Consider the following 19,098-nt stretch of genomic DNA (forward strand, 5'->3'; position numbering starts at 1 on the left):
TTTTGTTGTAAAACTGTTATAGTGTGCTATCTATCGCTATTTATGATTGAAAATTGCAATGCAATGCAATAGAATTATTATTAATATTATATTTTTACATGATGCATTAATTACGTTGAAATATGTTATATATAACTTTTGTATCTTTTACTTTTTTTTAAACACTTAAAAATATAGCTGCTACGATATTATTTTGTAACGTCTTCGATTTTAAATGTCAACTAAACTAAGCTACTTAATATTTTATACGATTAAAATGAAAGTATGTTTTTTTTTTATTCTCTTCATTTTACAATATACTCGTTTATAAACATGTTTTGATAACCCTAAGAAAATAGAAGGTATTTTAAATATTTACATATAAGATCTTAATTAAATTTGTATTTTATGCTATAGTTTTTATTTTTATAAGGTCCCACAAACATGGTTCAATATTTGAAATAAATTGTATAATTAAATACGTTTTTATTCATAGTTGTTCTATAAATTCTGTAAATTCTGTAAATTCTATAAATTAAGTCTGAGGTTTTATCATTCTTTTTTCGTCTAGATTAATGTTTGATAAACCTCTGTGAATTGTTTTGATTAGACTTGTATATTTATTATTGTTTAGATTTATTGAAACGTCATAGTTTTAGAATTTGTGTTTTATACATATCAAAATTAGATAAAATAGATAAAAAGCGTATTAATTCGTCAAATGATATACAGATTATTTTGTATTATTGCACTAGACAGGTCATGGCTAAAGTCGCATTAATTTTAAATACAGTTATGAATGTTATGATAATATTATACTTATCATAATTGCATGCTAGAAACATAAGAAATAAATGTCTTTAAATTGTGTGTTATATAAAAACTATACATATTTATGTATATGTGTTATGTTATACAGTTATAGGAGGTCCTCAACGTGTTTCTGATTGAAGTATTATTATATGTTGGCATATTTTTTTTATTATTGTTTACGTTTATTTAAACGTAATAGTTTAGGTACTTCATTCATTATATTGATTTAAATTATCATGCATTATTGTATTGGACAGCTAGGTCTTACGGTAATAGTGACATTATTTTTCGACAAAGTTCATACTTATCATAGTTGTACATTTTAAACATATTTATTTCCTGGATTAGTCATGTCTACAGCAAAATATATTGCTTACCAACTGGAAACATGCCTGTAGGTGGTTTTATTGAATCAGCTGATATGAAAATTTTGAAATTCTCGAATTTAATTAGCTATGCCTATTTAATTATCTACAAAATTACATTTAAAAATCTTCATAAGATAAAATTACAAAATTACAATTTTCTAGGAATGTTCAGTCAAAAATAAAAAAAAGAAACTGCCAATAACACGAAAAAAAATACCTTCCACGTTTTCCTACTCACTTTGTAAAATATCAATTTTATAGCAAGACTGAAGAAGTGAAATTATCACTTTCTTTCAATTCCACAGAATTTAGTAATTTATATTTTACCTCGAATAAAAATTGATAAAAATATCAATCTTTTGTTAGTGATATTTTTAGTTTTTTAGTTAGTATCAATCCCCAAAGAAAAAAATAAAGATGCTATTGGTTTTTTAATACCTAATTTCAATATAAACAAAACGAAATATTTACCACTTACATTTACATTTACAAATGTATTCAATTTAAATAAATTACTAAGTAACTTATTTTCTTAAATTGTATTGTAATTTTTTACATATACAATAATATACAAACTAAAATTAACCCATAAGATATATGCATAAAGTGAAATCTATCACTTTTGTATGGAAATCTATATCACATAAAATGTTTAAACTTGTCATGATAACAGATGAACATTGTAATGGATATGTAGTAAGAAATATGTATTATCAATAACAGTATATAATTTTAAAATTAAAAAATACTTGTTATGTTTAATATTAATTTTATGACGGTAGGTACATAATTTGATTAATTGCAATGCTATTAAAAATATTTAATAATTATGCATGATAAATGTTTTTATTAAACGGGGTTTTTTTTAAAAATTTAAATTATAAATTCAACTATAGGAAAATTAATTATTTAAATAGTCTTTTAAATGGTACTGTAGTATTTTGGTATTGAAAAACATGCATTTGTTGTATTGTTATTATTTTTAAATCTGTTGTTTTTTAATCCTCTGTTTTTGTCTGAAAGTTAATAATATTCCAATAATATAAATGTTTAACATTGTGATTATAAAGTATTTGTTGTCTACTTTTTTTTTTTATGAAACGTGGAATTTGTATCATTGTAATATTATGAGAGAGGAATCGAGTTATTTAAAATATTGTGGTGTATAATTATTTATATTTTGCAATTGGTGATATTAAAATTAAAAAACTCGTGTCAGTCGATATGAAAATACAACAAAGTTTTAATTTTAATTTAAGTACACTAATATAATATGTATGTGCCCCATTCATTATAATTTTCGCAAAAACTATTCATTTCGTAACTAGTTTCAAATAAATAATACATGAAAGCTATACACAACAATTACTTCAATTCTTGAGTACAATTTTATGTACTCGCATAGAATTAATCAGAAAGTTAGTTCTTATTTAATTATAACTATATTTCCACTGTTAACTAAACATTAAACCCTGTTTTATGTTTCTGTAAATCATAAAGTATTTATAAAGTTTGAACATTTTAAATGTATATGACAACTAGATTTACTTATAGAAATAGACCATTACACATAAAATTTACTTATTTAGTCAATTCAAATTATATAATATTGTATTCATATTAACGATATAAATGTGTAATAATTATTTTCAGTTTTATTATTCAATACAAAATATTATTATAAAATATCAATTATTTGTGCCCAGAAACAACTATTTTTAATAAATCAAAGAGATATAATAAATCATAATACTAATAATGATAATGATCTAAAGGCAATTTCTATAATATGTAATATGAAAACTGATAAAAAAAGTTAAAACACAAAAAAAACTGCACTTGAGCGAAACTGATTTATTCAGTTAGTGTATGATATTTGTATAAATGTAAAAGTTGTAAACAATACAAATATAAATAAATTTGTAAATAAGTTATCATGATAGTAACCTGACTGATGTGTGAAACTAAAATGATAATTACGGACAAACGACTTCAAAAGTCTTGTGTAAACTGTGTAAGTTGTAAATATTGTAATTATAGCCAATCGAATTTCAGTAGGTATATAATTATTAATTATGTTAGGTAATATTTTTTGTTTTTGGCTGTTCACAAGTGATTAGTCAATCGTCTGTACTCAAAACGTTGCCAACGAGAGAGCTACTACTCACAGCACCTTGAATTAGTTTGTCATTTTTTGTCAAACAATAACTTCAGGGTCAGTATATGTGTTGCGCACGTCGTCATAATGGGACTACTTAGTGGCCATACAATTATTATTAAAGCAACGGTAAATCTGAAGACAAAAATGTGCTGCATTTAACGAGTCATTAAAAACTTATGAACGTTTCTGCAAATCGCAGATGCAGCTATTCAAATTTCAAATAATTAGGAAAGTGCATGTGTACATTATTATACATAGGTATACTTCTTCTTGCACTTTAGAGTAGTATTATTATCCTTAACTTTTATTTCCAAATGACCTTTGTTGTCAAGTGTTCTAAATATTGCAATAGTGTATTTTTTTTCATTTTTACAATGGGAACACAGGAATCTGAGACGTCTTCTTCTTTTTCTTCTTTTTTATCTTCTCAGGCGGCTAAACTAAACCATGTTTGCCAATGTTCTCCTCTCCATCCAGCACACGAACTGCTCTGCTAACAGAGAAAAAAATAGAAAGAAAAAAAATAAAGATAGAAATAACCATCTGTGCACGTTTCTCAATGGCACGTCCCTTTTATTTAAATGTATTCGTCAGCTTGCCCGAACAGTTTCTTTTAATCTAAACTCATTGTAAACGAATTTTTCCTGACAACCGCTCAGCCCTGAATCTTATCCTGTTTGGAAAATATATATTAAATCATATCTAAAAACATTTTTATATGCCAAAATTAAAAAAACCCTCGTGCTCGGAGAAACTCATCAATTGTTTAAATTGTCGCCGCAAGGTGGTAATATTTTGATTATTCTAAACATATGTGCAAAAACAAATAATCATATTAGAGTGGATTAAATTAGACATATTGTAGGGCAGTAAAAAGCCATTATACTTATACTAATATTATATTAATTATATAAATATAATAATATTTACTTTAAAAATAAATTGAGATGTTTGATGATGTCTATATATGCGACAACACACTTATTTATGATTAAAATACTATGGTTTAAAAATTTATTCGATTTTAAAATGTAGTTACATGGTTCTTCACTAAGTATATTTTAATAGTTTAAATGACGTAAATTTAGAAAACCAGAGTCAACAAATGTGTGATAAATACACGTACATGCGTTCAATTTATTTACGTAGAACATTTATAATATGTTTTTTGCAATCAACCCATTCGTTTTTTTTTCTAAAATGTCTAAAACTAAGATGAATAGTTAAATTCTTCAGTATTCGTGCCCAGATTGTCGATTTGAATTAACTAATTTTACTTTGTGTTTCTATGAAAAAAAAAAAAAAACGTAATAGATACACCAAATACAATGTACATATTAATATGGTATTTATGTATATATAATATATATATGTATGCTATACTTGTGCATGTCAGCGATTTAAAACACGTGTTTGTGTTTTTTTTTTTTTTTTTTTAAGGAAGTCTGCAAATTTTTAAAATTAATGGTTACTGAAGGTCTAATAAGTTCACGGACGTCACCCATTAACTTAAAAATTGTATATGTTAATATGACAACTGCAGTGGATGTACCATTCAGTGTATGTGTATAGCCTGTGTATTATACAGCTCTACAATAATACATTGATGAGACATTTTTATTTAAAACAATTTCTAACGTCATAATGTTCATGTGACCTATACATACTCTCTTAGTAGAAAATAAATAATTAAAAACGCTTAATCATAATAGTATGGTATCAAAAAATAATATTGTAACGATTATCACTTAGTACTTATTAGTAATGTGTTAAAAAAATGTGATCGGTTGGTGTTTAATAATATTAACATATCATAATATTTAATAAAATATTATCGATCGTAAATCATAGTAATAATATTTATTATTATCTGGGGATGGTTTATCTACAGTCAAATCGTAAAATAATAATATACGATTTTCGTAATTATAAAATTTTTTAAATACTAAAACTATATTTTTATATTTTATATTTTTTTATTATTTTATATTTTTTTTATTATTTTATATTTTATTACTATAAATTACGGTTTATAATCTAAAATACATAATTCACACGCAATTAATGAATAATTAAAAAAAATAACGATGATTTCGAATATATTCAAATAAAAGTAAGCAACTTAATCATTTCATTTATTTTTCTTGCTTATGTTTTAATTTCGATTTATTTGTTTTAAATCTCACAAACCACTAATCTTAATTATTATATGACGGTAACGGAGAGGTGACAAGTGGAAACGTTTGCTGTAGGTTCTAGTAAGATGATGGCAGTAGATTAACAGTTAAACAGTTAAAATGTATAATATGATTTTTCACATTAAAGAAATCGTTTAGAATTTTCCAAAGAAAATGTATTCATTTCTTGAATTATTATTATGCCAAAAACAATAAGGAAAAAACTTAATTTTAATTAAATAATTCGTTTGTGATTTTCAGTACACTGAAATTAATAGGTGGAAGTTATAATTATTTCACAGTAGTTGTTACTAAAAGTGCCAGAATCATGTTTTGAGTAATGCATTAATTATAGTGTAGGTATTGTATTTTATTAATGATAATTTATATATATTGTGATATTGTGATGATATCCCATGATAATATGTAGGTACGTATATAGGTACTTGTTTTTAAACGTTATTTTTAAACTGTAATAAAGATTGAAATATATTACTGTTTATTATAGATATTAAAATACAATTGTTCCACGTTTAATATGTCGTAGTTATACGTTTTTATTTTATGATACAATTAATATGAAAAATGTAGGTATGTGAAATATACTTTATTGTTCTATTGTCCTACATAATATGTATTGGAGGTAGAACTACTATTAACATAATTTTACAACATTTTTAGGTTTAAAATTCCGTGTAAAAATGTCTACATCACACAAACAACTTTTTTTTTTTCATTTTAATTTTCTGATTATGTGAATTTTTCGATTTACTAGCGAAAATCGAATGGTTAACATTGAATAATTATTGTTATCTTGGCGTTCAACTATACTCTATACGCAATAGAATAAATTACATTTTTCCAACGAAATAAATTTCTTAGTTCTTTCCTATAATTGAAATTTACAGAATTTTATATGGATACGAACTTTAATATTTACTTACTCGTGCAATATTGTTTGTATAAAAGTAAATGCAAACTCATTTAATTTATGTAAATGATATGTGTAATTCTATTCGTTATACATAATTGTGTGGTTCTGTTGCAGGTTTTATTGGGATTTGTGTATGCTCCTGTTATTGGTTGCCAATTTGATTATACTTCCGGTTGGAATATCTTTTTTCAACGACGATTTTGATACAAGATGGATAATATTTAATTGTTTATCAGATACAATATTCCTCGTGGACATTATCGTAAACTTTAGAACGGGTAATATACTAATAATTTATTATATTTGTTATAAATGAAATTAAGGTTAATATTAATATTATTATTGTGTAATGTTGTGAAGATGTAAACCTTGTATTATTATGGTTCCCAATTTCCACGTTCTTAAAAAAAAAAAAAAAAAACCATAATTATTTGTTTAGGAAATTAAATGCCTTTAGCTTTACACCTTAACTCTGCTCCTAAACGCATAAAATGATTCAATTGATGGCTTATGAATGCTAATTATTAATAAAAAGACGTTAGGATAGTACAGTATGTATTATAGTCAGCATAACATCAAAACACTGCTTTGAACCGAGCTCAGTTTACAAAAGTGATTTTAAAACTGTAAGTTTTCGTTATCCAATCGATCAATTCACAATAAATTTTTTATGTAATTAAAGTTTTAGAAGATTTTTTAAATAGATTAAATATGATTAAAAAATGATTATTAACATAAATCAAATACATACCTATCTCAACTGAACAACATTTAATTAATGCAATTATTTTAAATGTAAAAATAAAAATAAAAATAGCATCATTGTAAATATTGTAATACAAAGAATATATCTTAATGTAAGTACCTATATTAGCATTTAATATTTATATTTTTTTCAAAAGATATTAGATAATACTGTCATAAAATTGATTTTTGTGTAGTTGAAGTAAAAATAAAATGTTATTATAATATTAAATTTAACAAAATTTTACCATAATTTGAACTTATAATGTATTTTAAAAATAATGATAATACCTAATATATATTTTAGACAATAGTTAATTTTTATTTAAACAGTAATTTATTAAATGTAATTTTTATAATATTTTTATTTTATTAAATTACATAATGTATTATTTGAAAAATTGTGTTTTTAAACTCTATGCTGTCCATATGTGCAATGTATTTGAATTAAAACTTGAATGTTATTGACATTCAAAATATTTAAGTTTATTTTTCATTTTAAATAATTTTATTTCAATTTTATCATATACATTAAGTATTAAACATTTTGAAATATAAAAATAATTTTTTTAAGCAACTAAAATTGACTGTAGTTTTATCAAGTAATTAACTTATTATAGAGTGTCATACACTTAGATTTATGAGAATGGTGAACATTTTGTGGTATTAATGTATTATTATAATAATATTGCGTTAAGAAACTAACGTTGAACGATCATAAATGTAAGGATGCACAAATTGCAATTATTTTTCTCTAGCCACTTAAGTACCTATTGGGTAACTATACTTAAAATCATAAATATTTATATTTATTTGGAATGTTAAATTCCCTGACCTTCGTTTTCTAGTGATGTATAGTACTTTATTGAAATACATTTTTACATTTTTATTTCATAATCTTTAATCATAATATACTGTAAATAAAATGTTGTGCATACGTAATACGTATATTATTATTATTTTCATTTTATATACATTATGTCCGTAATATAATTTTTTTGAATAATATCTTAAAGAGTAAATAATGTTTTATAATATTATACGGAAAAAATAATCACTTAAATAAAATTAATTGCTTAATACGTAAATAATAAAAAAATACAAAAAACGTTTTTATAATTCTTCAGATGGTAAACAATTTATCTAATTATTAATTAACTCTGTTAGAGTATTTCGTTTCACATTATTAAGTAGTGTTTATGTTTATTCAATTTAAATGGAAAATTCGTTGATTTCGTAGAATGATAATTGGATAAGAAATTGTATTAATATTCCGTGTTTTTCTGTGGTCAAGAAAGTAGATTATTTATTTTTTGGTGAGTTTAACGTCATTAAACTTTTATATATACAGGGTGATTCTTTTAAGTGGGTACACTAATTACCTCGAAAAGTATTTACTTTTTTCAAAATATTTTTTACATGGTTTCAAGTTGTTAAAAAACCAACGTTTTTACTAAAAAAATATTTTTTAAAATATTTTTTATCCTTATAATTTTTTAAGTTTTTCACTTTTTTGAATCACGACATATAGTTTTAATTTCATATTCCAAAGCAGAATATTTTTATAAGTATTTTGATTCATAAAAAAAGTAAGTCGTGGATGTCGCTCTGCTGTACAGTAGCTAGGTTACCAGTGGGTTACTGTGATGGATGGAATTAAATTTGAATCCAATGATATTATATCATTGTATACGAAAAAAGATTCTGAGCGAAGACGGTTTACCTGTCTAGGATATATTAGGTATATAGATTATTAAAAATTTTCAAATCTTAAATTTAAAAAGAAAATTTTTTATGAATTTCTAGTTTAAAATAATTTGTGAATTTTCGTAATTTTTACGTATGTTGTCAAAATTCATAATTTGAATGCTTGTAAATAAAAATTGTGACTATGAATTTATTTTATTTTTCAACTGCTATTGTTAAAATGTGTTAGAAGTCTTGTATTAATTTTCAAGCTTTTCTTCCGAACAAATAAATTTTTATCAATATTTATAGAAAAAAAAAAAAACTAAAAAAGTTGAAAAATTAAAATGTCAGTAAACAGCTCAAAACAAATCTAAATATTTTGAAAAGTTTATCAAATATAGAAAATGCCTATATAAACATTCAGTGAAAATTTCAAGTATCTGCGGTAATTTGTTTTAGAGTTACACCAAAATAAGGAAATCGCTAAAAGTGAAAATCCAATGTTGTAAAAATTTAAATTTCAAATGCTCATAAAAATTTAATTTGAATTTCCAGTGGACTTTTTATTTGTGATAATGATTGAAAAACTTTTAAGGAATCTTTTATTAAATTTTCAAATCTTAGATTTAAAAAGACAATTTTTTTGTTAATTTCTAGCTTAAAATAATTTGTGAATTTTTGTGATTTTCACGTATTTTGTCAAAATTTAAACTTTGAATGCTTATAAAAAAAATTGTGACTATGAATTTCTTTTCTTTTTCAACTGATATTGAAACAATATGTTAAAAGCCTTGTATTAAATTTTCAAGCTTTTCTGCCTAACAAATACATTTTTATCGATATTAATTTAAAAAAAAACTAATAATGATCTAAAATTTCAAATACCTATGAATAGTTCAACTTAAGTCGGAAATTTTTGAAAATTGCATGGTGGATAGAATATACTTTTATAAACATTCGGTGAAAATGTCATGTATCTATTGTCATTTGTTTTAAAGTTACATCAAAAACCAAAATCGATTTTGTCGAAAAATGAGTGTGCGTAAAATTTCCTGTTTTCCCCTTAATTTTTAGTTTGTTTTTCTCGATTATATAGAAAATTATTAAGAATTTTTCACTGTTGACCCCCCAAGTAACAATTAGATTCACTTTCTGATCGAACGAGGTACTGTGAAGTCAAAAATCGAAGCACTTTTACTGCCCCAAAACGTGATGACAGACAAAAAAAAAAAACACACATCATGATAAAATCGAACTTAGGGCTAGTAGTTTTTGAGTTATAAGTATTTAAAGTTTAGATTGGAGGTACGGGGTTTTCCCGCAAAATGTTTGCCCACTTCTCCGCTTGTCTAAACTTTAAATACATATAACTCATAAACTACTCGTCCTAAATTCGATTTTTATGAATCAAAATACTTAGAAAAATATTCTGCTTTGGAATATGAAATTAAAACTCTATGTTGTCATTCAAAAAAGTAAAAATTTAAAAAATGATGAGGATAAAAAATATTTAAAAATATAATTTTTTAATAAAAAAGTTGGTTTGTTAACAACTTGAAACCATGTAAAAAAATATTTTGAAAAAATTAAATACTTTTTCGAGATAATTAGTGTACCCACTTAAAAGAATCACCCTGATATATATATATATATATATAATATATATATTTAGTACCTATCTAAAATACATCGTTAATATTAAACAACTTAAGTATTATTGCACCCAATATCAGCACGATACATGATCTAAAGAGGTTATCGAAATTCAAAGACGAACTTATTATGAGACACATTGTTATCTCAACGAACATATTTTTAAGATTTAATACAAATCATTTTGTGATACAATTGTCATATTTATTTGTATTCAATTGTATAGAAATTTTAGACATTATAAACTATTTCAAAGTTTTGAAAAAATCTACACACATTTAAAGTGCTTTTTGTTATTAAAGCCAATATTTCTAAGGGCAATTTATTAAATCATGTCTAGAATAAGTTTAATATGAAATATATTTTGTAGAAATTTTAAATATATCTATGCTTATTCATTTTTTAATAATTAATGTGGTATCAATTACAAAATATAAGATCTATTTTTGATTTTTTTTTTTTTTGATTAGTGTTATGTATACATTATATATCCCCGTTTATCTGTAATATTACAGGTATGACTTAATAGTTTTATCATATTTATATTAGCTGTATAAAATTATGTAGCTTATAACGTAAGATTAACAGTATAGATACTAAAAAAAAAAATAATATTCAAAAATTTAAATTTTTTTAAATTACCAACAATGTATGGCAGGTAATGTTTTAAGTCGAATGATTCTTTACAGTAACTATACATTTATGATAAAATATATATTTTTTATATTAATCATTACAAAATATTTAATTGAGAAGTTATATTGCATATTTTATTTTCAGTGTTTACTTCAGAGATTTTTACTAGAACATTTTTATAATATTATTTTTAGGTATCTTACAAACGGACAATTCTGAACAAGTGATATTAGAACCAAAACTGATAGCTAGAAACTACTTGAGATCTTGGTTCTTCTTGGATCTAATTAGTTCTTTACCTTTGGATTATCTATTTCTTATGTTCAATCAGGTACTTAATTGTAATCACGATTTATACTAAAGATCAAGTTAATCGAAGTGTTATATAACATACATTTATTTATACTTATACAGGATGTGGGTGAAGGTATACAGATTCTACACGCAGGTCGAGCTCTTCGCATTCTTCGACTTGCAAAACTACTTAGTTTAGTTAGATTACTCCGTTTATCAAGATTGGTACGCTACGTGAATCAATGGGAAGAAGTATACGTAAGTGGTTTAATAATATTACGTAAATTACGTGAGTTTTTTTATATAAATAATGAACAATTTTTAAATTTGAGATTCTTTGATATAATAATATATTTGTATGTTCAATATATAATAAATACATCGGTTAATATGACAAACTTTTACTTGTGTCTTGAATATCATTATAAACAGGGACGGATTGGGCCATAGGGAAATCGGGAAATTCCCGATGGGCCGCGTGCGAACTAGTTGACAGGGCCGCTGCAAGCGCTACCAAACTACGGCTGTAACCCGTCGCAAATTACATTTAAAATTTTTAAAATTTATAGATTTTTATAAATACGATTTTAAATTTTATTCATATCAATTATTGCAAACTAAAAAGCAATAAGTCAATAACCAAAATATGAATAATTAATATTGCCAAAGTCTATAACGCATAATATAACAGGATAAATTTAACAAAAACTGAATAATAATTTAAAGTTATAGCAATAATTCTAATCAAAAATAAAACAATCTCTGTGAACAGTAAATCTATAAATAATATGATATTCCGTCTTCGTGTTGTCACTTGTCGGCGGGTAACGACGACGAATTTTAACAATGCAAGTCGGCATGGAGCTGTAGTCTGAACAATAAAAATATTTTTATTTTAAATTAAGATTTTTTATAATATTGTAATAAGTAGTATCGAATTGATATAATTATAAATATACATATTATTATTAGTTTATCATCTAAACATGGGGCCGCTAAAAATTTATTATCCCGGACCGGTCCAAAGTTCAAATCCGTCCCTGATTATAAACGGTTTTTATTTTACTAGGTATAGACTTACTAGGCATAACATATGTTGCATAATGGTTTCGGTAGTTTTGTATTATTTGCAATATTATAATATAACATTGTAAGAAAATAAACTAATGATCGCCCGTTGCGTGCTGCTCACAATTTATTTATTTGTATTTTCTATTATAGCAAGCCGATCATTTGATAAGAAAACATTTTAATATAGGTTTTTATTATTTAAAAGAAAAAACATTCGATAAATTAGAATAGGACATTTGTTATAATATGAATTACAGTTATTTTGACTTTTTTTTTTTTATCTTAATAATAATAACCTGAAACATATCATAAACGACATAAACATTATGACTAACTAAAAAAAAAAAACAATTATAAATATTTTAAAATTTACCTAATTTATTGACTCTGTATATGGTACTACAATTTTGTTTGAAGAATCAATTATAATTGGTCAAAAAAAAAATTGTTTTTGTTATAAAATTAGTTAATTGATTTAAATAGTGATGTTGAGATTTTAAGAAGGTCTGTTGATTATTATATTATACAGTAGTACATTAACTAGTTGGTAAAGTACATAACTGCTTACGTATAAAATATATTATTATCTCTTAATATTTACCATAGATTTTTACCTATAATAGTAAATGTATAATTAAAAAAAAATTAAATAATAAACAATTTATATATTCTTAATACAAGAAAATCTGAAAAAGAAAAAATATTAAGTGATTTAAAGTAACACTTTTTTGCGACCATCATTGAAGGTATTATGTTCAATAACTTTTTATTACTGAGAAAAATATTTTAATAGCATGTTTTGGTACTTAATATTATTTAACACGAAATTGTAATAACGAAGGAATAATAAAAAAATAATAATTTATTTTATATTATATCAATTATAATTTGCATTTTAAATGTATTGTCATGAGATAAAAGTAATTTTCCATAGAAAAAGGCGTCCGATTATTTCATAGTCGATGATTTACCACATGAAAATTTCTCTCAAATAATTTATCGTAAAATATTTTTTCGTATTGGAACAGCGAAAATTCTTCGATTTTTAATTATGGAGCAGTTTTTGGTAGAAAATTAGATCTAATTAGAACTTTAGGTGATCAAAAGTAATCCTAGTGCTTTTATAAATAATCGAGAAAATATATTTTTACTTGAAACCAATAATATTTTCGATAAAAAGGATTGCATACTCTTGTGTTAACACAAAAATGAATAATTGTATTAACTTTACATAATTTTAATCAAATATTCATATTATTATCTATTGATTATTATGACATCGTATAAAATATTTTGTCTCTTTTTATGGTATAGTAGATATTTTAAATTTTTGTATTTTTTTTTCAATTTAAGTTAATTTTGTTTTTAAGTAAAAATTAATTTTGGTTTGAAAGAAATGCACGTGATAATAACCCTTACCTTCAATTATATCGTTTGAACTATAGTTTGTGCTCTAAACCTAATATATTTGACGGAACAAGGAATGCCAACTTAATATTATGTCTAACTCGTAACTGTCTAAACAGAATTGAAATAATGTTTAAACAATTAGCATGATAAGCTTATTATTGTAATATTGTCGCTAACCGCTAACTCGTGAGATTTAGTTTTGTTTGTTCCGAGTGTCGAGCGTATATTTTATGCAGCACGAAAACTAACACGCCGGCTTGTTTGCGTTTATTATTATTTTTTTTTGTAGATGTTAAGAATACGATCGGATATGTCGTCGGGTCAACAAGGTCAGATTGAAAGCCGATCCATGATCAAGGTAATAATCGTCTGCGCTTTTTTTCCTTTTTTCTTCTATTATTTTTCTCTGATAATTTATATCACTACGACTCAGTGTACCTACTCATAATCTATATACATCACTTTATTTTGAACTTAAAAATCTGAACACGTTTTTATTTTATACCGATGAAGAGGAATTTCTGTTCGGAGTTTGATACCCACCAAAGGAAAAATGTGATTTGTCGGCGATTTATTAAACGCGTTTTTCCTCCCACGTCCTATGTGGAAAATATGTGACGTGAATTACAAAAGCAGTTGTGGATGGGTCATTTTTCCACGCACACAAACTAACGTACCATATATTCACATCCGGCTTCGACACATTCATTAAAACCGCAATTTAATTCAAAGAGTGGTACACATTAAAGTACATGAAATATATAATATGTACCTATATATATATATATATATACACAATTCGAAACGTAACAATCAATAAAATGAAATGTTGTAAGTGTTGTTATCTTCATAATTAACGCACGAGGAATCAGCTGCAGTGTTTGCGCCAAAATAACAATTATTGTTCAGTGCATTTTCATTGTCTTATCACCTGGTGAATATTTTGGCTGCAGAATTCCCACTAAGACACTGTATATAATAAAAACTCACTCTTTACGCTACTGAAATGCCTTTTTTTCTAACGAAATACCAAAGTATCCAGTTTAACACATATGCATATTACTCTCCATGGGATTTTATCTACTCACTCGCGTTGCTATAATAATTATTCTGTAAATATTGTAAATATGTATATTAAGTTTTTTTTTTTATGTGTGAAGCAAAATCATTCTGTGGCTTATGTGTATGTGTGTTTTACTTCCGACAAATAATGTTTGTTGTTCTTAAAAATAACGCTAACTGCAGATTGTGTTTTTTATAATATAAAGTGTTCATTTAATCATTTTTTTGTGCACCTTATTTAATGCATGCCTTACATTAATATTAAACTATTATAAAATCAAAACATATATTAGGAATTTGAAAATATATAAATTGTCTTAATAATTTAGCTACTTATATTATATCTAGTATATTATACTATTGTTAGTATCAGTTAGTACCTATTAACTGGGTATATGTCTACCTAGGTATAAATAATACATATTAGTTATTAAATCATTTTTTTAAATAACGAATATAAATTGATAATACCTAAATATTACATAAATATTATTTTATAACTCTACAAATTCTATAAAAATTATTATTATCTTCGGTGGTATAGAAATGTGTGCATTATAGATCATACAATAATTATTGGTAACTTTATCTTAATTTTAGATAGTACATTAGTGAACAAGCTTGTATTTCATAAAAAAAATAATAAATTTCTTCACGTAAGCATAGAAGAGTTAATGACCTTAAAACTTCTGAAAGCAAAATAATTTAATAAACTTTAAGCCTTCAAATGCATGACAATGACATCTTGTAAAAAACTTTGCTCGTAATTATATTTTGTGAAAACGTTGTTTTATGATTACTTTTTATTTTTGTTATTTTAACTTAATAATATTTGCAAGTGTTGGAATTTAATTCATCACATTAAATTGACTGTGAACAATTTAAGCGATAGACGACCTAAATAGAAAGGTAAAATTCAGTCAATACATCAGCTTTTTACTGAGACGATTTAGTATCAAACTTAAATAACCTATCATTAAATTAAACAGCCAGTTGAACTGATGGAAATTAAATTTAAACCTATGGTACTTATCCCTATGTAAAATATATATTTGATGACTTAAAACTTTTTGAAAAATTATCTAATTACGTCTACTTACTTACTAATTAAATGTATAAATTATATTAAAATATGCAACATTTTTTATTAATTTATATTTTCATTATCAAACAAACATTTTAGTATCATTATTTACCATATCTTTATAGTTAACAGCTGTTGTTATTAAAAAAATAAAATTTTAAAATGTCTCAAGTATAAATATTTCTTACACGAAGAATGACGAGTAGTCCAGAGATTACAGCCGAACTAAAAATAGCATATAAAATATCCAAAACCAATAAAATATTTTAAATCAGAATCGAATTAAAATATTTTTAAATAATAGAAACTTATACTTTTACATAAAACATATCTGTTTTGATTGTGATTTTTTTTTTATTTAATTTTAACTTTAACCCTCAATTTACAATTTTATTAATAATTTTTAATGAATTAATTAAATACCAATATTTAATCAATACCGGAACCGAACCTAACTAAATAAAATACACCAATCTCTAGTAATATGTACATAACATTCCTATCTCATAATATGTTGTAAAATAAATGAACAAAAATATTCAAGTACAATATTGTACATACTTTTATGACTATTTAATAATATTTTAAATAGGTTAACATATATTTCTAAAAAATAATATATATATAGTTTTCAGAATCGAATACAAAATATAAAATATAGGTATCAAACAATTAATAATTCATTAACTTTATAATATTGTAAAAGCATTGTAAAAATACTAGGTATATTGAAACAATTTTATTATATTAATAGAATAATAATAAAAAAAAAAAAAAAACAATTAAGGGGTTTAAAATATGATTATTTATTTATTTATTTTTAAGTATTTATAAATATTATTATTTAAAAATTATAAAAATATATCTTGACTCTTTTTCATTAACTATTGTTTTTTGAATGAATGCGCATTGCTGGTTTTATGTAAATGATATCATTTTTAACTGGAGAATAATAATTTGTATTCTATTTTTTTTTCTTAACGGTTTAATCTAAAATATTTTTATAGTTTTAAGATTTAAATATTTGTTGAAAAATTTTACATTAAGCTAAACGTCTGAAATGTAAATAACAATTGGAATTTCGAGTATTTATATTAAGTAGGTATTTATATAAACTAGCTATAAACTTTATTTTAATTAAAACGAAACTGCTGTAAATATTGAATTCATGACAATCGTTATTTAATACAATTTTCGATTTTCTTAAATAGTAACGATACATTTGATATATTACGAGAAAAATGTATATACATTTTATTATCAAAAGCATATGGTACGTAAAACTTTTAGAGTACTTTCACTAGTTCACTACTACTTAAGTACTTTCTATAAAATAAAAACGTATCCTCTCGAAAATATAAATATACATTTTATAAAATTGCTCGAAAACGTGATACAATAGTGAAATAGTTATTTGTGCTTTTCAAAAGTAGATTACATTATAATATGTACATTATTTTTAAATGAAAAATGTTAAGATTTTTTTTCAAGCTTCATGGCAATCAACGTTAAAACAAATAATAAATCCTTTTTTCTGTAATGATACCTATAAAATATTATTGAAATTTACCAATACTTGTGAATAGTTTGTTTAATCCCTATTGATAAAATACATATTGATTTAGGTACTTGGTGACATTTAACAATAATGCAGGTATTCGACTTAATTTACATAATAATAATAATAATATCATTATCATAGTTCCTGAACATGGCCAGTGTGTTTATGAGGATATTCAATTTAATATGCATGATGTTACTCATTGGACATTGGTCTGGTTGTCTACAATTTCTCGTTCCTAGCTTACAAGGATTTCCGGCCAATTCGTGGGTTGCCATCAACGAGTTACAGGTAATTAACATTTAATATTTTTTACTAAAAATAATTTAGTTTTATTAAATTCAGAAAACAAATTCCTTATGATATTAAAATGGCGAATGGTGAATATTATATTGCAAGCAATCTATACTTAGAGTAAAATATTTTAACAGATTTAATGGTGCGAATGGACAATAATATAATGTATTAACGTAATGACAATATTATAATATTATTTACAGTTCATTAGTTATAATATTAGCATATTAGTTAATCAAGTTACAGTTAATATAAGTTCTGGATGTGAGAATTTAATACATTAATCATAATTTCCATTTCCTGACTATGATAATAAAAAACATAATATTTAATATTTTTGAACCTACCTAATATTTGTAATTTTAGCAAGGAGGTTCAAATCATATCAAATAATTAATCGGTTGGAAAACTGATTATGCAAAAATAATTATTTCTTTATGATAATTTTTTGAAGCGACACGTTTGAATTGGTTAAATTTTTGATTGATATTAAGACATAAAAAACAATTTTAATACTCTCACGAGGTAGTAAAACTATATTATTATGGGCTGATTTTTTGTTGAGGCTATATTATGTTTTATGAAAACATTTTTGAAAGACTTTTTGTTTGCAATAATTAAAACACTTTATTTTGTGCCACATCTTTATGCAGCTATTAATTTAGCAAAGTCATAATACCTATTTCTAAGTTCTAAATTAGCTGTGTCAGTTAAGCAATGTCATATATTTATAATTGTTTTATTATATTTCCTGTTAAAAATTTATTTCAATGAATACCAGACCTACTGTGAATCTATGAGTCAGACAAAATTGCATTTTAATTACCTATACTATAAAATTGAAATGTATTATGTCACTTAAAAATGTCATGAATCTATCAACTTTGTTGAGATATGAGTACCCACCTCATGATATAACGGTATAAATGCCATATAATACTTATAGTGTAGCTGTTTAATTATACCTACGTTATTCAAATATTAAATACTAAAAACATTGTAAATAATTATATGAATGTTGTACATCATTGTAATATAATAGGTAAATATATATTAATCTATTAAATATTATAGTTTATACTTTATAGTGTCAAATGAATCGTCAATTTTAAATAAATACAAAAATTATCATTAACTTTTCATTAATATTATTTTAATTTATTTT

At 23.9% G+C, this 19,098-nt stretch overlaps 1 protein-coding gene across 2 annotated transcripts in view; it reads left to right on the forward strand.

Annotated features, from left to right (window-relative positions):
* Nucleotides 1-19,098, forward strand: part of Ih (hyperpolarization activated cyclic nucleotide gated potassium channel Ih) — a 49,325-nt gene that overhangs the window by 21,172 nt on the left and 9,055 nt on the right. Inside the window, exons 2-6 of one of the 2 annotated variants that reach the window (XM_015515464.2) lie at nucleotides 6,547-6,710; nucleotides 11,349-11,485; nucleotides 11,569-11,706; nucleotides 14,219-14,287; nucleotides 17,778-17,927. In XM_015515464.2, coding sequence (XP_015370950.1) covers nucleotides 6,547-6,710; nucleotides 11,349-11,485; nucleotides 11,569-11,706; nucleotides 14,219-14,287; nucleotides 17,778-17,927 — 658 coding nt within the window. The remainder of the gene's footprint in view (nucleotides 1-6,546; nucleotides 6,711-11,348; nucleotides 11,486-11,568; nucleotides 11,707-14,218; nucleotides 14,288-17,777; nucleotides 17,928-19,098) is intronic. The other variant, XM_015515465.2, reaches the window with a different exon arrangement.

Source organism: Diuraphis noxia, unplaced genomic scaffold, assembly GCF_037042655.1.
Source record: "Diuraphis noxia isolate RWA-SAM2 unplaced genomic scaffold, SU_Dnox_SAM2 contig0003, whole genome shotgun sequence".
Lineage (NCBI taxonomy): Eukaryota > Metazoa > Arthropoda > Insecta > Hemiptera > Aphididae > Diuraphis > Diuraphis noxia.